At 38.9% G+C, this 22,548-nt stretch overlaps 2 protein-coding genes across 7 annotated transcripts in view; one reads left to right on the plus strand and one right to left on the minus strand.

The window, feature by feature from the left end:
- The window catches only part of CPSF2 (cleavage and polyadenylation specific factor 2), a 30,681-nt gene extending 14,384 nt beyond the window's left edge, over window positions 1-16,297 (minus strand). The window contains exons 1-10 of one of the 6 annotated variants that reach the window (XM_060095708.1): window positions 16,187-16,292; window positions 14,709-14,783; window positions 12,691-12,751; window positions 8,250-8,432; window positions 7,017-7,176; window positions 6,832-6,937; window positions 5,689-5,818; window positions 3,851-3,966; window positions 3,128-3,315; window positions 2,150-2,440 (exon numbers count right to left, since the gene is read on the minus strand). In XM_060095708.1, coding sequence (XP_059951691.1) covers window positions 2,150-2,440; window positions 3,128-3,315; window positions 3,851-3,966; window positions 5,689-5,818; window positions 6,832-6,937; window positions 7,017-7,176; window positions 8,250-8,398 — 1,140 coding nt within the window. In that variant the 5' untranslated portion in view covers window positions 8,399-8,432; window positions 12,691-12,751; window positions 14,709-14,783; window positions 16,187-16,292. Of the gene's footprint in view, window positions 1-2,149; window positions 2,441-3,127; window positions 3,316-3,850; window positions 3,967-5,688; window positions 5,819-6,831; window positions 6,938-7,016; window positions 7,177-8,249; window positions 8,433-10,647; window positions 10,745-12,690; window positions 12,752-14,708; window positions 14,784-16,138 lie in introns of those variants that run through there. The other 5 variants (XM_060095712.1, XM_060095707.1, XM_060095711.1 and 2 more) reach the window with 5 other exon arrangements.
- NDUFB1 (NADH:ubiquinone oxidoreductase subunit B1) lies at window positions 15,808-22,169 on the plus strand. The gene is made up of 5 exons (XM_060096020.1): window positions 15,808-15,914; window positions 16,147-16,292; window positions 16,457-16,621; window positions 20,977-21,121; window positions 22,060-22,169. Exons 1-5 carry the CDS (start codon window positions 15,808-15,810, stop codon window positions 22,094-22,096), a joined length of 600 nt encoding a protein of 199 aa, XP_059952003.1. The 3' UTR covers window positions 22,097-22,169.
- The last annotated feature ends 379 nt before the right edge of the window (window positions 22,170-22,548 follow it).

The raw sequence follows: 22,548 nt of genomic DNA on the forward strand, positions 1-22,548 counted from the left end.
TTCAATGGGTATAGAACTTTTTGCAAGATGAAAAGTTCTAGAGATCTATTGTACACCAATGTTCATGTAGTTAACACTGCTGTGCTGGACCCTTAAAAATAATTCAGATGGTAGATTTAATGTTATGTGGCTTTACCACAATAAAATGAGAGACAGAGTGAAAGGGAAAGATATGTCTTTGGCCGCTATGAGAAGAAAGGATTAAGGGAGTATAAAAGTAAAAACAGCAAAACCAATTAGAAAACCACTGCACAGTCCAGGCAACACCACTTAGCATGGGCTAGGATGATTGGGAGTGGAGATGGAGAAAAGTAGACAGATTTAGGATATATCTGGAGGTTGAGTCAATAGGACTTGCTGCTGGATTGGATATGGGTAGTGAGAGAAAAGTAAGGAACTGAAAATAAATTTTAATAATCTGTGCATTAGAAGCCTGGATAGTGGTTACCCTTGGAAGGATAGGGAGGATCAGAAAGGGGGCATCTGGGGTACTGGTAATAGTCTGTTTCTTGGTCTGGGTATAAGCTAGACAGGTGTGTTCAATTTGTGAAAATTCATCACGCTGTACACTTACAATATGCAAACTTTTCAGTATATATTACACTTCAATGAACATTTTTAAAATTTCTGTATTTGGGGCTTGAATAAATATGTGGAAAGCACTGCTAGTCCATGACATGAGGAAGACTCAGAGAAGAACAAGTTTGGGAATAGAGGAGGAATAGTAAAAATTATTTTGGATGTCACCAAGTAGAGGGAAAAGGTGATAGATAATGGAGAGAAAAAGAATAACTACAGAAGAAATACCCCTAACAAGGTGAGAGGGCAAAGAACCCTAGACATATGGGGATTCCCTGGTGGCGCAGTGGTTGGGAGTCCGCCTGCCAATGCACAGGACACGGGTTCGAGCCCTGGTCTGGGAGGATCCCACATGCCGCAGAGCAACCATGCCCGCGTGCCACAACTACCAAGCCTGTGCTCTAGAGCCCGTGAACCACAACTACTGAGCCCACACGCCACAACTGCTGAAGCCCGCGCGCCTAGAGCCCGTGCCCCGCAAGAGAGAAGCCACTGCAATGAGAAGCCCACGCACCGCGACGAAGAGTAGCCCCCGCTCACCGCAACTAGAGAAAGCCTGTGTGCAGCAATGAAGACCCAACACAGCCAGAAGATGGAACAATGATGATTAGCAGAAGTGGTGAGGTTCATGAACTGAAAGTCCCAATGGGACCAAAGAACTGTTGGCATGAGAGTACTAGAGAAAGTCAGCTATGAGACCAGAGTGGGATGCTTGAGGGAGAGATCTGGAGATCATAACGAGGTTAAAGGTATGACCATGGGAGCGGACAGCATGATTATGGGAAGGGATGGCTGAGGTGGAGTGGAGGAAAGGATCATTAAGAAATAAGGTGTCAAGGAACTGAGAGGGCCAAGAAACTGGATAAATCATATATATGGATGCTAAGGTCATCAAGAATAGAGTCCTGAGTATGAGCGGACTGGAAGACTGTGAACCAGGGTCTAAAGTCACCGATGAACAACAGAGAATGACCAAGAGATCAGTGTCTGAAACAAGGAGGGGTCAGTGTATTTTCAAGTCTGATGGCATGAACTACAGAGGGAAGAGAATGGCTTGAAAGCTGCAACGCAGAACAAGGATACCTACCCCACCCAAAGTACACGAAGCATGAAAGAGAAGGCTACAGGAAAAAGAAATCATTAGGAAATAGCCAGATTTCAATTACAGGAAGGATGTGAAAGGAATTTTTCCAAGAGTGAATAAGAATACAGCACATATGTATACTCTCTGGGTATGGTTCCAGAGGATACCATGGAAGGTTCAATACTGAGAGTTTCCAATTAAGGAGCTCTGAAATGTGTGCTATTAAAGCCTCTCTACTGTTAGATAAAAATCCTGAAACAACTTCAAGTTTTATTTTGGGTCACTGTTATAAACATCTTGTATAATGTAACCCCCAAACAATTTTAAGGTAAGGTTCATGGACTTCCATGGCAGTCCAGTGGTTAAGACTCCGTGCTTCCACTGCAAGGGGCACGGGTTCAATCCCTGGTCAGGGAACTAAGATTTCACACGCCACACAGTGCAGCCAAAAGAGAAAAAAGATAAAGTTCACATACAAGCACTTACCTCTATTTCTGTAATTTTTTCAGAAGGATTATCAATTAGGAAACGTGCTAAAGTCCCAGGAGTAGTTCTGTAAGTTAGAATGATCGAGTTTTTAGGGTCCTGGCACCACTGAATAAAGAGATCTCTTGAAAATCCACATTCCAGGTCGGGCTGGCTGGCAAGTACCACTTTAGGGCTAGGTACTCGAGCCAAGTCAGAAAGACCATGACATAGAGAGAGATGACGAAACTGAAATGGATTATTTCTTTTGTCTTCAAAACATCTCATCAATTTATCACTCATCCATTCTACCTAATATGGAGGGAAAAGGTGACAATAATTAGAAAATACTGTATTATAACCTCAATGTATCTTACAATAGTCAAAGAGTTCAAGTTCCATCTTGTTTAAAGTCTTTTTTCCACCACTGGTTGCTTATATTTGTACCATGTTAATAAGCAGCTTGTCTGTTTCTATTCCCCATCAGATCTTCCCAGACCACTGTTCATCCCTAGAAATCTAATTTTGCATTATGTTTCAGTTATAAGTCACCTTAAATCCTATTCAGAAGGCGGTATATAAGTTCTAAATGAATATCTTACCCCAGACATTGCTACTTCAAGAGAAAGAGCTTATCCAAAAGGAAGAGAAAAACAGATTCTAACAATTATATCCTATGAAGTAGGTTCTATTTTTGCCATCATTTTACAGATTGTGATACTAAGCATTAGAGAACCAAGTTGCCCAATCTGTAAAATGGGGACAAAAACAGAACCTACTTCATAGGATATATAAGGATTAAATGAAAATAATACACAAAGTGTACAGAACAGTAAGTGGTTGATTTTTAGTTTTTATCATCATCATCATCATTACCAACATTATTATCATCAACCCCAAGAGAAAAAGAAAATCCAAAGAGCAATTAACACATTGTTTTCCATAAGCCCAATCTCTGTAGCAAACACCTTTATTACAAATGATAACATGAAAACAAACCTGGGACTTAGAAAACTCCACCACATTATAACTGACATTATTTAGGAGTGCCAGTGAGTAAACACCCAATCCTGCATCTTTAGTTCTCCAGATTTGATCAAGGAGTTGAGCAAGTTCCAAAACTCTGCCTGCAGTGTCCACTGCTATTAACACATTTCCATCACCTCGAAGTGTTTCCAGGACATTTGCTAGAAAACAAGAATGTAAAATCCTTATAGAACATAACAATACTTTGCTATAAAATTAAAGATAACTTTATCTCCATGTTTTTACTATAAAGACTATAGTTTATAAGAATGCCATTAACTCTCAATTTTTTTTTCCATTGAAAAATTATAAATCGGTGGTTTCCAACCCTTTCACCCACAGTACACATAGAAAATGACATTTGTATAGTACACTGGGAAAATTGGGTGAATAGGGCAAATGCAATCAGCCTTGGGTTTCCAGGTCACTCTGGTCTTACCTGCCTACCTCAATGAACTTCATTATAAAACATAATTCCCATATTTATACACACACATTTATAGTTTAGATTAGTTAAATTCAAACCAATTAAAGCATCTTTCTGTAAAAATACTGATATGGTCACATAATATTTTTTCAAAAAGACTAGAGTTAGCCAATCTCATATGACAAGAAAAATGTCAAACAGAATAAACAGTAATTCATACTACCATGTACTTCCACAGCTCTGTAGAAAGGACAGTATGCAATACATACTCAGAAGTTGCTCGTCTCTTTGTTTTCTCCTGGGCTGCACATACGTAGCATTAAATGAATCTGTGATAAGTAGAGAGGGTCTGCTTAGCATTTCCAGGGAACATCCATTTAAGTGGCTATAACAAAGTTGAAGAAGAGGAATACTTTACATCATTTCAAATAAACAATAGCTCTTCTTACCTTAAAAATAACTTCTTTTATAAGGTTTTTTCCCTTTCTAACTATAAAAGTATACATGTTCCTTGATATGAAAATCTGGTAAATTCAAAAAAAGAAAATTAAGCTCTTCCAGAGTACCATCACTCAAAAGATAATCGATATAATATTTTGGGGTATATCTTCTAAGTACATAAATTTTTCTATGCGTATATAGGTATATGTGTTTTACAAAGGTGATATTCCATGTATATGATTATATACTCAGTTCTATATCCTAGTTTTCTCCCATGACATTAAAATCATTTTCTAAATCTGATTTTTAATAATTATAAAAGCTTTCTGTTGTGTTTGTACAATATTTATTTGGTCACTTCCCTTTATTGATATTTAGTTTACTTTTTTTGCCATTATAAATAATCTGTCAGAGAAAACTTTTGCAAAAAGCTTCAATTGCATTTCTAGTTGTTTCTTTAGGACACATTCCTAGAAATGTATTTACTAGAATATATGATATTGCTAAATGGCTTTCCAGAAAGGTTTAACCTTTTTCAGAAAGCTCTCCCTTTTCCAGAAAGGGTCAACCAGAAAGAATGACCAACTTACTAAATATTTCCCAGAAGAATACTACCATTTAAAAACAATTTTAACAGTATTTATTTAAAAAATCATTATCATTTAAATTTTTTCTTTTTTGACTTTATAACTTTTGTCCATTTTGCAACTGGTATCTTTTTGATTGATTAATACCTGGTCTTATAAATAAGTCTTTGCTCAACTTGAGGTAAATATTTTCCCTCGTTCATAGGTCTTTAATTTAGTTTGTTTCAGACATTTTAAACCTGTATGTAATCAAATCTAGCAGTCTTCCCTTGCAACTTGGTCCACTGCCTCTCTGCTTACAAAGTCTTTTCCAAATCAAGAGATCAGACTCACCAATACTGTTTCATTTTCTATTTAATTCTAATCCAACTAAAATTTATTTCATTATGCGGTAAAAAAAAGAACCACAAACCAAGTTTTTTCCCAAAATGTTTGAATACCATTTACTCAAATACCCATCTTTCCTCATTAACCTGTGATTACAAGAGCCTAAAATTCAACTTATTAGTCTTAAATACTTCTTAATAAGATACAAAAGATCTTGAGGATACTGTAATCTAATATAGAATAGCTATGTACTTGATGTACAGAAATTACAAAAGAAGCCAAAACAATTTTATAGAAATGCTATAAGTACAAAATGAAGTTTTAAAATTAAACTACTGTGTCCCCTTTTAAAGGGAGTCTGACTTTAAATATAGTTATATTAGATGTTATTAATGACTTTATCAAAAACAAAAAAAACAAAAAAACCCCACCTGCAAAGTTCCTCTAAATAGCAGGTCAAGAATATATAAAATATAATTTGTTGTACAAAAATTAATCTCCTTTGCAACATCTCCAGAGAGATATCTGTTTTATAGAGTGGATATTTGCATGTAAATTTCAAAACAATGTCTTTTATCTCATATCAAACTTTTTCCCTTACAATGCAAATAACTCGGAAAACATTCACCGTTTGGTGTTTTTAAATTGCTCTAGATTTCTAGTTAAAAAAATAACTTTGTTTCTAATTTTCCCTCCAAAGAATGAAATAATACGCATTGCATTTCCATTAGCTTTTGTCTTGATATACCTACATCTCCCTCTTGTGGTTGAAGTCAACTGCATAAACAATTTCTTCTTCTCCATCTTTGACTATCTTCCATATTGTTCCACCTATCATATGACCAGCTGGCAGAGGTGTGATAGACAAGCCATGTCCTTTACCTATGTCAGCAAGATAATGACAGTACTCAGATTTCTTTTTACAACCCTAAAGAAAGTTTATTTATTTTTAGCTATTTTTAAATAGGTAACATATGCAATGATACAAAATTCAAAAGTAAAAAGGCATACAGTGAAATGCAAGTCTCAGCCGCCTATCCCCCAGCTACCCCATACCTTCATGCAGGCACTCTTGTCATTTTATTATATATTCTTGCACATATATTTGTGCTGATAAATAGAAGGCTAGAGATTGCCATTACTATTTAATAACTTAGCATGAACTAATAAATTTTAATATTTCTATTGTGCACATAATTATCAAGTGTTTCCATCTTCACTAACCTCTAAATTGACAATTCTTATCTCATTATGGTAAAGAATGTATCGTATAGAAAACAAGTACAAGCAAAACTGTTAAGACCATTGTTACTTCCTGGCTAATCTTCAGAGTCCATTTTGTGCCATTTTTTCATACTTATGGGTTCAAATTTATGAAACTGTTTTAATATAATTCTCTCTATAGATGAAAAATGTATACTTAATATATGACTTCCCAACCTAATTAAATGACAACTTTCTTTTAATGTTCAATTCTAGAATTCAGGCATGTTCTACTCTGTGCTGCCATAGCACTTCATTTACTTCAGTCACTACATTTAGTCATCTGAGCTACTCAACCTACATCTGATCCGCTGTCCTCAACTTAACTGCGAGCTCTTGGGAAGAGAATCTGGCCACACTTACCTTTGTGCACTATATACAGTAAACACTAAATAAGTGTTTCCCAAATGAAATGTGAAAAGGCCTGAGCTGTTACATTTTGTTAGAATATAGTCTGGAATATTTTAAAATTCAAATGACTTCGGGAAATTTCACAGTTCCCTATGAAAAAATGCTAATTTTTTATTCTTCAGACAATAGTGCCTATAATTTTTTATGACAAATTCCCCTTGTACTTTTCAGTAGTTTAAACCCCATCAGTCCAATTATTTACTACTGGAAACAAGTTTTACCTTTCAAATTCACAATCTGAGAGAATTTTAACTGTTGTATTTTATCAAAGGCCGCATCCACATCATCTAGTGTAAAGAGGGTAAAATCTTCTGTATTGTGTCGGGACTAAAAGAACAACACAAATAAAAGGTCAAAAATGCTCACTGCAGGAGTGTTAAAAATTTTTTTTAATTGCTTAAGTTACCTGATAAAGATCATACATGAACATCTGCCCCATTTTATAAACAGGAATGGTTGCATAGATGGCACAGTTCAGACCCAACTTTCCGACAGCATACGGAAGGGCGCCAAGATGGAGAGGATCGGGGTGAGATAACAGTACGGCATCAACCTGGTGCACATGCCTGGAACACAATCAAAATGACTATTTCTCGGTCTTGTTCCCAAGGGTAATGGCAGGATACGCAAAATTAATTTGCCAGTTCTGATTCCTCTCAGTACTCTGAATCGAAGACTATGCTGGGGTAAAAGAGAAAAACTAAGAGCCAAAATTATGTTACCTATGAATTTCAATTATTACTACCCCTGTCCTACATAGAGATCAAAACTATGGTATAAGTTGCACATAAATATATAGTGTCTAGACACGTTTTTAAAAAAGGAAAAAGAAAGGGAAACGGTAGACGCCACACATAGGCTGATTTCAAGTGGCTATCTTGAATACTATTAATGTAAGTTCAAGAACTCAGCTTAGAATTTAAGAAATTGTTAAGGAAAGGAGATTTAAAAGGCCACATATTTATTATGGATTTTTGTCTCAGCTTTTTAGCATGGTGACTGACAGTATATTCATGATAGTAAAACTTCAATTAGTCAATGAATAATATGTTCTCATCGACAAAAAAATAAGAAAAAAAATCTTTGCCACAAGTTCTAAGTGTTTTAAATGTTTAAGTCCTGGTTCCTTCCATAATTAGTACAATACTGCTAACGTAACTAAATTTGTCTTTGATGGATTAGTATCCCTTTGTATCTCATGGTCTTTATTCTAAGCACCAGTTCTCAAACTGAATCAAAAGATAACAGGAATTGCATCAAAAGACAATAGAAAATAAGCTAATGTGATTTGACTGAAGAACTTTTACAAGGAAGGTTTTTCCTCTCTTCAAATTCTTATAAACTTAATCTTACTCTTTTTCTAAAATTAGGGTGCCAAAATTTCTACTGAGTTCCATCGGGCAAGTAACAATTAACTTAATATTTTGCTGAATTTCAATAAACACAGCTTGAGTCAATCAAAACTACACACACAAAAAAACAGTCAGTATTTGGCTCTTCGGCATAAGTAAAACTAAATATTTTACTATCAACTAAATTAGAGCAAAAAAGCAAATACTGTGTAACATCAAAATGGTATAACAGCATAAAAAAGAGAAGTTGATTTACTAAAAGGGTGGAAATATTAACAGTAACTTACTTCCTCAGGGAATCTATAATATCCATAGAAAAGTGCTCATCCCAGCCACAGTCCAATAAAAATCTAAACTCATCGACTTGGAGAAGATAGCAAAGAGCAGACTCTTCCTGGACCCCAGAAAGGGTAGTTAATTTGATAATAGATGTCATTTTTTTCGGTCCAATAACAACAATCCAAAAGGTTCTTTCAATAGAAATAAAAACATAGTTAAACATAAAAGTCACTTTAAAGACCTATTTCCATCATGGCTAAGCGTAAAGGTACAAACATAATCTTACACACTCCTGTTTACAAAGAGTCCTTCGGTGGCTCCCCAGTGTGGTTTAATGAAAAGTAGTAGATTTTGGAATCAGACAGACGCGTATTTGAATCTACTCGTATGTGGTTCTGGGCAAGTTAATTAACTTTTCCTCACTTATGCATCCTAGCCTATAAATCATGAGTATTAATATGTGCATAAAAAGGATGTTGGAAGATTTCAAATAATGTGTAAATTACCTAGAATGGAGGCTACTAAGTTCCTCAATAAATAAATGTATACTAAATTAGTGAACTTATTCTTCACGGTAAATTTGTTCCTCCTTTATTTTGCTCTGTGATGGCAGTAATTACAGTGCATTACAGTTATTAGTTTATGGGTCTTTCTCTACTAGTACACCAGTGGTCCTTAAATAAAGGGACCCCCCCCCCCGAGAATCTGATAAAGGGCTATGGACCTTTCCTTCTCCCCCCAGTCCTTAAAAAAGACGAAAAGGCCCATATACATGTAAAAATGCATGTAGTTTTCAGGGAGTTTAATGTTAAGAACTCTTGCGCTGGAATGTGAGCAACTGAAAAACAGAGGTAGCACCTTATGTTTGTAATTCCTAAAAGAGAACCTGACACATAGTAGGTGCTCAACACACACTTGATAGAATATAGTCAGGATGCCTACTACATATTTCAAGAAGATACAACATGAACACATGTACTGGAATTTAGGACCTAGAATTTGTGTGCTATTAAACAGATGTTTTTAAAACCATTGATTAGCAAAGTACAACTCCATAGCAACATTTCAGATCTTAGCTTTAGCCTTTCCTGGCTAACTACGCAAGTGAGAGAGGTCACTGCATATTTCACGATCCCTCGCCATCTGCCCAAGGTCATCTCAACAAACTAAGGTAAACTGCCCACCTTTCTTAACAGGCTGTCAGGGGCTAATCCTGCCATATCTCCCATCCTTGTTCACCTCGGTCACAGCCAAACATCCAAGACTCCTAGGTTATCCATAATCACTGATGTGTACATCTGACTGGACCCAACCCACTACCTCTCCTCCCTCTGAAACCCTTTCAGTATGCCGTCTGGGACTACTGCGCTCACCTGGAACCACAACCTCTTCTCTGAACATTCTCCTCACCTGCAAATCTTCACAGAAACCTAGTTTCTCCTGCAGGCTTCTCAAGAGGCCTTTTTTCCTCTTGTACTCACCGACCTCCAAAGCAGGAAGGATGTGCTCCTTCCTCCTCACTGCGGCTTCCAACCTGTCTTCTCCTTCCTCCTCAAAATACCCCAGTCCCATCGAAGGTCATGCTGCCCAGCCAGCTCACTGTGAGCCTTTCCTATTCTTCCTTATTGCTGGCATCTATGAATCTGACCTCACTCACTGAGGACTTTAGTTCCTGACTCAGTCTTCCTCTGAGTAGCATCAGTACTGACCTCTTAGTTCCTTGACTTTCTCAACTCCAATAATCTTCATTTCACTTTAGCTACCCACCACCACAGTCACAACCATGACCTTATCATGACCAATAAGCTGCAGCACTTTCAAAGTATCACCTTCAACTATCTCCCTCCCTCACTCCCACCTTCCTTACTCTAGAATTCCCACTGCAAAAATCCTTTAGCCTCACTGGTGTCTCTAATCCACTGACTACTTTTTCATTGTCCATGACCCCCTCCTGTCTCCACTCATGTCTTACCATTGGTCAGCGATCCATCATGATTGTTTTGCAAATACTCTCAAGTATCTTGCTGCTCTAATCCTTCTTTGTACGAGCCTGGCAAAATCCCAACCCTCATTGACTCCAATCACTCACTTTGTCTATTCCAGCAGCTCAATGTTGCCAGAAGGGGGAAAAAAAACAATCACAAAACTATGCTACTTGCTCTTCAAATTCACGGCCAAAGATCTCAAACAGGCACTATGTCCTACCTATCAATCTGATTTTTCTTAGTAGGTTGACTTTCCATCTCTGAGAACATCATTTCACATCTCCTCTTCTCTGCTCAAGTATCACGCACCCCTCTCTCCACCCTACTCTCTGTTGATAATCTCACCTCATTCCTCAGTTATAAAATAAAAGTAATCAGACAGTAACCCCTCATTTTCCAAATACCGTATCTGTTAACCTACCTGCATGTATACTGTTGTGTCTCCTATCGTAAGAAACAAATAGCTCAGCTCTCATCCAAGGCCAATCCCCTGTATGTGCTCTGAATCCCACTCTCGTTTCTCTTCTAAAGATAACTTCTTCAGTCATCCCCTCCTTCTCCTGTATCATCAACGTATCACTGATGTACCATTCCTATTAGCATACAAAGATACTCTAGAATTTCCCAACTTAAAAGAACCCTCTCTTAATTCCCCAATCCCCTGCAACTGCTTCATCATTTCTACACTCCCCTTTCACAGCAAAATTTCTCAGAATATTTGCCCACAGATGTGTCTCCACTTTCTCACCTCCCATTCACACTACTAAATCTGACGTCTTTCTCTACCCTATCACTACGAGAGCTTTCATCAAGGTCACTGACAAACCTCTATATAACTGAAGCCAACAGACACTTCTGTGGTCCCAAATTACTGGAAATCGTAGCAGTAATCAACAAAATTAACGGCTCCATCCTCCCAGAAACACCTTCCTCGTCTCCTCTGTCAACCCTCGCCTGGTTTTCTTTATATCTAACTGGCCATTCCTCACCCTCCTTAGTTAATACCTCTTTCTCCCCTCAACCTCTCAATGAGGCAGTGCTTTCCAGCAGGACTTTCTTTTCTCTCTTCTCTCTAGGCAATCTCACCCAATCCCACAGCATTAAGACCATCTGGCCTCTGAAGGCATCATCCTTGAGTCCTTCCTTAACTTGTTGCTCACATCCAATCCATCAATGAGTCCTGCATTTTTACTTCTGCTGTATTTCTCAAGTATAATAATTTCTCAAGTATTTCCTTCTATCTCCACTGTCACCAAGATCTCTAACTAGTTTGAGCTATTGTTTTCCCTGCCTCAAATTTATTCTCTCAGAAACATTTTCTGACCACCCTAAAGTCCATCCCCACCTCAGTTACATCCTGTAACGTGTATTTTCCTTCTATTTTCCTCAAAATACTTAGTGCCCACCTGCACTTGCTGCTTATTTACTTACTCACTTTGTCCATCCCCTTCTCTCCTCTTAACCTCCACACCAGAATAATGACTCCATGAAAGTAGAGACTTGGTCTATTTTGATCATAGTTATACTCCAACACCCCACGGTGCCTAACACATAGTGGTGGTCAGTAAATGCTTCTTAAATGAATAAATGAAGATGGCTGGTGTTAAATGAGCTTAATGCTATTACCACACCATTAACAGCTACCTATTTACATATATTTCCTCTGGCTTGGGAGAGCTCTCTGAATGCAGGACTAGGTTTGATCTATTTTTGTATCCTTACTATTTTAGCACGTCTTACACGTAGTGGTTGTTTAACAAATAGTTACTGAAACAAAGAAGTTAAAATTAAAAATATATTGACTTAGGGACTTCCCTGGTAGTCCAGTGGTTAAGAATCCGCCTTCCAATGCAAGGAACGCAGGTTCGATCCCTGGTCGGGGAACTAACATCCCACATGCCACGGGGCAACTAAGCCTGCGTGCTACTAACTACTGAGCCCACGTGCCACAACTAGAGAGAAGCCTGTGCGCTCTGGAGCCTGTGCACCGCAACTAGAGAAGCCTGCGCCCACCCGCGCACCACAACAAAGATCCTGTGTGCTGCAACTAAGACCTGACGCAGTCAAATTAATTAATTAATTAATTAATTTTAAAAATACATTGACTTGGTGTGTTCCTATTTGTAAGGTATGAGATATACAAAGATACTAATTCTCTATTTGATGAAAAATATTTATAAGTACAGTTTTGGATAGGACTTGAATCTCCCTGCCAAAAAGCTCCCTGTACCACAATTATATTAATGGCCTAAGAGAAACTTTTCCTACTCAAATCTACCTTACCCCCCACTTTCTTTATTTAGAGTATGAAGTGAAAATACAAAGTTTCTTGCAGGTAGAACTGAATGAGTTCATGTTAAAACTTTTTTGCAGACAGACCCAGATTTCAGTAGATGAGAAGATTTTTATTACAATTGCTTCTAATACAATAAAGCTGTATCTTTATTAGACAGTCTTTACTTACTGGTATCTCAGTCGTATATAGGATGAAACACCATGAATTCAAAGAAAGAGCTCTTTAAAATCTAAAAAATAAAGAAATAGGAGTCTCATGAATGCAGTATAATGATTTACTTCTCTTTTTAATTATGGTATTTAATGTCTATGTCTTGCCCTAAGGTGAAGACCTTGAGCAAGTCGAATAACATATGCTCCTTTTTTTATGGCCGTGTGGCAAGGCATGCAGGATCTTAGTTCCCTGACCAGGGATGGAACCAGTGCCCCCTGCAGTGGAAGCGCAGAGTCTTAACCACTGGACCACCAGGGAAGTCCCTATATGGTTCTTTTTTAAAAAAAATAAATTTGTCATAATTTTAGGAGGCCTAATCTTACATAAAAAAATAGGACTAAGATAATAAAAGACAAAAATAAATAACATGAAATTGGCTCTAATCAGGGGCTGAAATATGCGGCTTAGGAAATAAGATTTTAAAAACTGACATTAGCTTATCCTATTGAGAATCAGAAAAGAGGTGGGATCATAAATTATTCGATTGGTAAGGACTGGTAGGCCGTGGGCAGAAAGAGACAAAGAGAAAAAGCTATTCAAAACAGGGGAATAACATGATCAAAGGCATAAAACAAAAACTTAGAGTACCAGTGACAAAAGTAGCCTGGCACACTTTCATATAAGCAAAAAATGAAAGAAAAGTCCTAATGAATAGAAAAGGGCCAGCTAATGAAAGGCCTTAGAAACTCTGGACCCAGTTCTAATTGTTGAACAGAGAACAGGCAACAGAGAGACATTTTAAGATCACTTATCAAGTAAGATGATGTGATACAGGTAGTTCTGTATTTTAGAAAAACTAGCTGGAGTACATGATTAGATAAAGATAGAGAAAGCAGGGAGATAAAAAAGGAGAGTATTTAGGTATTTAGCAGCACACTTCCTCCTTTCAACTTAGCTGGTTCTATTTTGAGACTAGATTTCTTTAGACTCAGATGTACCTTATAACTCTATGACATGACTTCTTAATTGTTATCGAAATAAACAAGGCTTGAAACACTCCTTGTTTTATTCCTTCCTTTACTTCTTGAACAGACTGTTACCAACTCCTGATTATTTCCCCCTGAGAATGCCTTGTACATTTAATCATTCCCTTTCCATTCCTACTGGAAGTACCTTAATACAGGGCCTCATTACCTTACATTTGGGTTTCTGTTTCTTTGCCTCCAGCCTTTCCTTCCTTCATCTCAACGTATACCTTACTACCAGATTAATCTTCCAAAACACCCCTGCACATAGGGTCCCTTGCTCAGAAATCTCTGAAGGCCTCCTACTGCTTGAAAAAGCAGAACCTGAATGCCTTAACTGGCAGTGGAGGGAGCCAGCAAGCTGCTCTGACATCACCGTTGACTATCATCATTTTAAGGCCCAGCTCAAATCCCATCTCCTCACTAATCCCTCTATCATTAGTCTAGACTAGAACAGCTCTGTCCAACAAAAATATCATGCAAGCCAGATATGTAATTAAAAATTTTTTTCACAGCCACATTGAAGTTTCACAGGTGAAATTACTTTTATTTAACCCAATATATCCAAAATATTATCATCTCAACATGTAATAATTAAAGAAATTATTGAGATTTTTTTTTGGTACTGAGCTTTCAAAATCTACTGTGTATTTTATAATTACAGCACATCACAATTCGAACTAACCACAATTTCAAGTGTGCAATAGCGACATGTAGCTAGAGGCTACTGTAATAGCAGAGATTTCTAGAATCTAAAATCAATGCTTTGGACTGTAGAGCATTGTGCTTTGCCACTCCTAAAGCGCAAGTTGGCACCATACTATTCTTACATACATGTCTTAGGTTTTATTTAATGGTATCACCAACCACTTAGTCTCCCAGACTAAAAATTCTGAAGTCACCCTCTTATCACCATTTTGGCTGCCACCAGTTGAATCCTATTTGATATTTCAGCAATGTCTGACATCCTTTACTATCCTGCCTCAAAGGAGGCATTCATTACCTTACCTGAATGATTGCAATTTCCTCTCATCTAGTTTTCCTGTTCCAAGTTCATCTTCCACACAGCTATCAGAGACCATCCTAAAAAACAAATATCCTCATGCCCCTTCCTTGTGCAAAGCAGTCATTGACTTCCGGCTAAATACTGAATAAAATCTAAACACCTTCCTTGGAAAGCAAGGTCCTTCACAAGTTTACCTCAATCTCCCTGTTGCTTCACCAACTGCCCTTACACTGCATGCTCAAGCGCATTCATTCTCCCGCTCTCCCTAAGCATGCCAAAACTTCTCAAGTCTCTGCATCTCTGTACTGCAGCCAGGGATGACCTTCTCCTGAGCTTAGTACATTCCTTTTGACCCTTCGTGACCCAGCTCAAATATTTACTCCTTTATAAAGCTATTTTGGTGTCTCCAGGCAATGTTATTTATTTTTAGTTAGCACAAGTGGGCACAAAGAGTATTATGTTGAATGGATGTTAAATGTATGGGGGAAGAGTAAAAGTGAATTTTTTAAACTCCAATACCAAGCACAGCACTCAAAGCAACATAAATGTGTACTGAAAGGAATGAACCTTCACCATATCCTAAATCCCTTCGGGGCAGTGTTTTCTGACGGATACCATTTCACCTTAATTATCTATCAGTTACTTGCTCTCTCAATAACGATCATGCATGTTGATGACAACTGAGGGGAACCATGCAAAATCTAAGGGGAAACAAAAGAGTCTGGGTTAGCCCTGGAGCTCAAATGAGAAAAGTCTCCTCCTGGTCAATTCCGGGACAGCACGGGTTTCACAACACGGTCAAAGGGGTTCTAAAATTAAAACTTAGGGCATGGGCAATGATAACGCAGGCTCGCCTGGTCACAGGAAGCCAGACTTGCCGGAGTTAAAATTATTCTGACCTCCTGTTTACTGAAGAGCATGTAAATAGAGTGATGATACTGGAAGCGCTCAAAGGAGATGCGGTGGGCGGGGGGGGCGCGGGGGTCTTTGGAGTCGATTAACCAAAAAGAACGCCTACTTTGTGCCCAGTAGCCTCGTGATCTCTCAACCCGAAACCACGGGAAGACCCCGAGCGAGGAGGCTGAGAACAAGGTAACCACAATGCTAAGAAGCCAAAGCTGGCATCGGATTAACTCCTCCAGCGACGAGAGACTGAAAGGCCGGAGGGAAACAGCAAAAAGGAGGAAAGAAGAGTCTGGGAGTGAATCGTAGGAACTGCCACAAAAGAACGAGAGCTTTAGACACTTGGAGAAGTCACTCTCTTTCCCTCGCTGAACACTTCCGCCAGAAACGACCAGGACAGGCGCACCCGCAACCCTGGGGGAACGTCCGCGGCGGAGACTGGGTTGGAGTCGGAGCCAGGCTCTCCCCGAGGGCCGAGACGTTCCCTCCCCCATCCAAAGGCGCACTGCTTTCTTCCGCCCCCACTTGCCTCGTCAGTCCTCCCCCAACGCCGTCCACTGCCCTTCTCAACCCTTACTCGCATCCAGGTTCAAGAGCGAGAAAAGATGAGGTTGGCTCAGCAGCGCCGGTGAGGATCACGCAGCAAAAGCCCCTCACTGGCGGCCGCCATTTTGAAACTGGAGGCGATCCGCGGAGGCGGGGAAATCCAGGGTGATACCATCTTCGGGGGTGGGAGGGACTAAGCTGGAGGAAGGAGGTGGCATTTACACGGAGTCTCGTCACCTGGGGCGGAAGTTTTATTTTTAAAGAATTTACAATATGTTGAGGCTAAAAGAAATATGAGAAGAGTCAAGCAGTGAAAGGAAGAAGAGGAATGATTTATCGGAGCCACCCCTCCCTTCGAGCGGGCGCGGAGAATGGTGGGTCCCGAGGCCGCAGCTTCCGCCGGCGCCGGTGGTTGGGCTCACCGCCGCCCTAGGTCGTGGTCTTGTTGTTGCTCCTGAGGCTTCAGGTGGGTCCGGGATCCCGGGCGGTCGAGGCGGCGAGAGTCCCCTTTGTGCAGGCGGGGAGGGTGCACCTTTAGGAAAGCCCTCAGCGGCGGTGTGTACCTGCGGGTGGGGGTGGTCTGGGCCTCCCCGTGACTGCAGCGGCCCCCCTTCCCGAGGCTTCCAGCGAAGGAGACAGGGAAAGGCGAGGAAATAGGGATTGCTTTGAGGTGGGCGGCTGCGCTCACGGTTCCCGCCTGGCGCCTTTGGGAAGGGGTACTCTGAGGCTGTCCTAACTGGAAAATATCTTTAGGTTCACGGCTCCTAGGCTGCAGCGGGGAAGGGACTGCTTCTCCGCGAGGATCTCCGATTGGTCCAAGTTTTAGAGTTCTGTCTTCCTCGTTATTCAGGATTGGAAGCTAACCTTGCTCTAAGTCTCCAACCCTCTTGAGCCGACCATTCCACAAAATACACACTTTTTCAAAACTTAATTTTTTAAAAAGTAATACTTATGCTTGATTTCTAGGGCGTATACGTCATTAAGACGGGGTTCCAGATCTTAAGGAGTTCCGTTTCTCCATGCATCCAGAACTGTTTTTTATAGGTTAAGTCGACACTTTTTGATCACTACATATAAAGTCCCGTAGGGACTAATTAGAGTAGAATTTATTTTTTTAATGTCTAGTCGTCTATATTATTCCAGCGTGAATTCAGAGGGGCTTACAAAAATACACACTATATACAATTTTCTTTTTAGAAGTTAAGCGGAAAAAAATTGGGTTGAAGAAAAGGTAATACAGGCATATCTCATTTTATCGTGCTTCACAGATAATGCATTTTTAACAAACTGAAGGTGTGTGGCAACCCTGCATTGTCAGATGTTGGTTAGCATTTTTTAACAATAATGTGTTTTTTAGTTAAGGTATGTACATTGTATTTTTAGACATAATGCTATTGCACACTTTAAACAGACTCTAGTGTAAACCTAATTTTTTTTTTTTTTTTTTTTTTTGTGGTATGCGGGCCTCTCACTGTTGTGGCCTCCCCCATTGCGGAGCACAGGCTCCGGATGCGCAGGCCCAGCGGCCATGGCCCACGGGCCCAGCCGCTCCGCGGCACATGGGATCCTCCCAGACCGGGGCACGAACCCGTATCCCCTGCATCGGCAGGCGGACTCTCAACCACTGCGCCACCAGGGAGGCCCTAAACCTAATTTTTATGTGCACTGGGAAACCAAAAAATTCTTGTGACTCGCTTTATCTCTATGTTCGCTTTATCACGGTGGTCTGGAACCAAACTCATGATATCTCCAAGTTATGCCCTTATTAGGAAAAACGAGATAAAGCCAAAAGTAAGGTTAATATAAATGTTGACCTTTATACTTACTGTAAGAGACAGTAAAGCACCAATGAGCTTGGACCAAGGATCCAGACTGCCTGGGCTTTAATACGAGTCTGCCACTTACTGAATCTGTGACCTTAGGCAAGTTGATTGTCCCTGGATTTCCTCATCTGAAAAAAATATTCCTACTGCATTGGGGACATTGTATTAGTTAATACATGTATAGTAATGTGAGGATTACATGAATTGGTGATTATGAAAAGCATTAAGAACCATGCCTTACAGAGAGTACTCCAAGAGTCAGCTCTTTCTAAAGGTAGAGAAAAAATTTTGAATCATTTTGGTATCAGAGGATACATCATCCGTTACTCAATTCCCTAAGTCCATAAGATAAAAACTCGTTTGTTTTGTTTTGTTTCAGGAATAGCATAGCTACTCCCCAGTTCTGAAGTAAAAACAAAATTTTTCTTGAGAGGTCTTCATATAAAGAAGATACTAATAATATGTACAGTGACGTTGAGGGCACCCATGTGGATGTCACTCTTTATCCAAGCCTGGACCTGTCTCATTAGAGATCGTCCCAGGTGCTTGCTGCCCTTTGCCCATCAGATGAAGCCATCTTACTGTCTTGAGCCCGTGATCAAGAGCCTGTCTACGTTCCCCCTCCTGTCCTTTCTCTAGGGAAGCATTCTTGCTCACTTTTTATGTCCATCAATCTTTGTCTTCCCTGGTCATCCCTTTGTCTCCGCAGTGACATATGCAGGACAAATGATGCTGAGTGCCACTGGGTCCCAAAGTCCATTTAGTAGTAGATTGTACAGTTGTAATATGAAATGCCTGTGGGGCTAAGATTTGCCATTTATGTCTTTGGGATGGAATCAGGCTTCCATCATGATAGTTGAATCCTGTAGAGTCTCTGTGAGAGCCTGTATACAGCAGGAGTCTCAAGGGCTTGGCTCATCTCTTCTGCTTAGAGTAAAGCCAGACAGAATTGCCTTCTGGCCCTGTTAGAGGAGTGCCAACAGTAATGGCTTATAGCCCACAGGTGGCCATGGGCTTATTTAAAAAGTCTTGGGCTGAGAGTCAGCAATTACTTTTTTTGTTGGTTAAATACAGTTATCTTACAGTCAGCTGTGCTGAGTGTTAGAATTGACACCTCTTAAGAAACTTGAGGAACCTAATAAGGACAGGTGGGAGAATAGATGACCCCCAGACTTCTCTAGAAACCTATATTGTCTAGTATTTTGTAGTTTAGTGCTTTCCAGGTTACATCATTTGATTAAGGCATGCATTGTTATTCCCCTACTTGACTGACTCAAGTTTATAAAACAAGTGGCTGACTTGATCAGAATCACAAAAAGTACCTAAATGTTTATCAAACAGTATTTAAGGATCTAAATGCAAATAATGCTAGTTAGGGAATGTACAATGCTAAGAGAACCACCATCTTTTAGGAATAAGGTAAGATTGGTTACATTTACATTTATATGTCCAAGAACTATTTGCAGCAAATCAGCTGGGGAGTTATTTCAAACATCTCATTTACTTACATCATAATTTTCTAGATCGGTGATATTCAGACTGGAATCTTCTGTGTGTAATATTACACTCTGTGAAAGACAGTATGTAGTCATTGTGTGACTTAACCCAGTGCCTTTAGATAGTAAAGCTTGAGAAATAAAGAATTAGAATGTGTGTGAGAACGAGTATCCTAGAAGGAGCAGCAGGAATCCAGTCTACATAATCCTAGCACAGTTCAGTGCTAAGCCCTTTTGTTAGCAGTAATGTATTATCTTTCTCTGATGTTGTCCTGTCTTCTCAGCCATAATATAGGATTTATTTATTATAGATTCATGTGCATACATATGTATTTTGATTTCATCTTTGGATACAAATTTTTACAGAAAATTGATGATTCAACTGTGTTTTTATTGAATTACTGCAGATTCATTTTCCATATGATGACTTCTAGATCTTCTATGAAGAAGTCCTCCTCTTCTGCCTTTTAGAAACTCTTAACACTTAAAAAGTCTTAAGTACCATAAATATCAATTAGGGGAAGGGTCTCTACAAGAGGCATTTGGATATGATAGAAGGAGCTAGAGCTTTGGAATGAACCCGAGTTTGAATTCCAGATCTACACGTAATACCTATTTGGGTTAAACTGTATTCTTATCTGTAAAATAAAGATAACAATATTTTGTGTTATATATTGGACTATATGATGGCTCTGGTACCTAGTAGTCATTCTACAAAAGTAAGTTTCTCTGTCCCCATATGTTCTGTAGAATCATTTAATTGATATTCAGATCTGTTGTGACATTATTCAATATGATTTTTTTTTAATTTCTCATATGTTTTCCTTTCAAAAATTAGTTTTAAAAAAATAGTTTTCAATAATTACAGCTTGAAAGAATTCTGCTTCTGACAAAATACTATTATATTTGGTTTAACATTATGAGAGGTTCTAAAAATATTTTACAAATGTAAAGGTTCTAAATCAATACTAGGAGGATGCAAATACTCAGCTTTTGCAGGTAGAATTTTTTTTTAATACTCTCTCCATTCCTGTGTTAGATCACTGGTGGAGCTAGAAATAAAAGGTAGTAAATTGACTTTAGTGCAGTATAATTTTTTTTTTTTGCGGTACACGGGCCTCTCACTGTTGTGGCTTCTCCCGTTGTGGAGCACAGGCTTCAGACGCGCAGGCTCAGCGGCCATGGCTCACGGGCCCAGCCGCTCTGCGGCATGTGGGATTTTCCCGGACTGGGGCACGAACCCGTGTCCCCTGCATCGGCAGGCAGACTCTCAACCACTGCGCCACCAGGGAAGCCTGAGTGCAGTATAATTTTTATACTAATCATTGTACCTATATAATCTTCATCAAGTAGATTTTAAGTAGTATACTACATTCGAATGCCAAACAAATGTAAAGAGGCTTATTATGCTTTTAACATCTATATCCTTATCTTCCTGTTTCAGATGTGATTTAAAAGATACTTCAAAGGCAGTTATGTTTCTGGTAATTTTTTTTTTATAGCATTCATGATGAACTTACTTCAGATTGTGCGTGACCACTGGGTACATATACTTGTCCCTGTGGGATTTGTCGTTGGATGTTACCTAGACAGAAAGAATGATGAAAAGCTAATTGCCTTCCGGAACAAGAGTCTGTTATATAAAAGGTTAGTTTTTGTATTTTTTTTATTAAACCAACAGTCAGGTTTTAGAAGTATTCTTCTTAATGTCATTTGTGCCAAAATAAACAGAAGGGGTAATTTTCCCCCCTGAGGATTTAGATTTAAGTGATATTATTTTGTAGTCTTGTTTGTTGCTTAATCCTTAGACAAAACTCTATGATTACTTTTGGAATGTAAACAAGTCTTTAGTTTCTGAACAGGCTATTTCAGATCTTTGAAAGTCTTTTTTTTTTTTTTTTAAGTCAAGGTACATTTTAACGTAGAAACAGTCTTAAACCAGCTTGCCAAAGTCTCCTCTATGTGCTTTAACATATATGATCTTACACTGTCTTACTTAGGCCATGATGTAGCTGAAAACAATGGCACTAATTGTGGCTTGGTGCTGTGTTCTCAGCAACACTGGTTGAGAGCTTTAGACATGGTGGTTGGGTGATCAAATAGCAGCTGGCAGCTGCCTGGTCCCACTGTGTCTCTGGAGATGGCACCAGAGTTAGAGTTAGCAAGACAGGGTGTCTGCCACTGACTGTGCAGCCGGGCAGGAGGAAACTCAAGGGACAAGCGAACCAAGCAGCAGCCAAAGGCGTTGTGTAGAGGAGGTTCCAGCCAGGGATTTCAAGAAAGATAAAATGAGCTAGAAAGAATATAAAAAACATTAAATGAACTCACTGAGAGGATAATTGCTTTCATATAAAAATAGACTAAGAAATTACAGTTCTTTAATCTGGAAAAATGAAGAGGTGGTAAAAGTTTAAAATCATGAGAGAATAGAATGAATATGTTGAATCTAATAAAAACTTTTAAATGGGTCATCTTAATACAATATAAAATACTGAATCCATATTCTTCTGACTTTCCCTTTTATCCTCTCATAAAAGTTTTATTTACACTTTTGCTTTTTCTTCCTTTTTTTTCTTTCCATGCAGGGAACTAAGACCCAGTGAAGAAGTCACCTGGAAGTAAAGGCTGCTGCTGAATTACAGAATGTTCACAGTTTTTAAATTATAAGAGAAATAAAAACACATTCATTACTTAATTTGAAGACTTTGAAGTGTGATTCTTTTTGTGCTGAAATAATCTTTCCCATTTCAAGTAACAGACACACTTAGTAATTAAAAAATAATCACTGAATCATATGGGTCAATTTTTCAGAAAATTTTTTTCAAACATGTTCTTCAAAGGCACTCTAAAAGGATGATGCTAGGATTTTATTTGGCAGAAATCAATAGCTGAAAATTTTAGTGACCTTGAATTTAGCAAAGATTTCTTAAATACAATACATAAAGCATGAACCAGTTTTAAAAACCAAGACATTGTACTTTATCAAAATTAAAAACTTCAAAAAACACTGTCAAGGAAATGAAAATGCAGCCACAGACTAGGAGAAAATATTTGTAAAACATACACACAACAAA

Source organism: Mesoplodon densirostris, chromosome 4 (genome assembly GCF_025265405.1).
Source record: "Mesoplodon densirostris isolate mMesDen1 chromosome 4, mMesDen1 primary haplotype, whole genome shotgun sequence".
Lineage (NCBI taxonomy): Eukaryota > Metazoa > Chordata > Mammalia > Artiodactyla > Ziphiidae > Mesoplodon > Mesoplodon densirostris.

What these genes read in the sequence shown, in the direction of transcription:
- NDUFB1 (XM_060096020.1), top strand. Translation starts at nt 15,808, where the DNA reads ATGCTAAGAAGCCAAAGCTGGCATCGGATTAACTCCTCCAGCGACGAG. An exon ending in GAAGAGTCTGGGAGTGAATC is followed by an intron (nt 15,915 to 16,146) that starts GTAGGAACTGCC and finishes TTGCCTCGTCAG; the next exon opens with TCCTCCCCCAACGCCGTCCA. An exon ending in TGTTGCTCCTGAGGCTTCAG is followed by an intron (nt 16,622 to 20,976) that starts GTGGGTCCGGGA and finishes TTTTTTTTATAG; the next exon opens with CATTCATGATGAACTTACTT.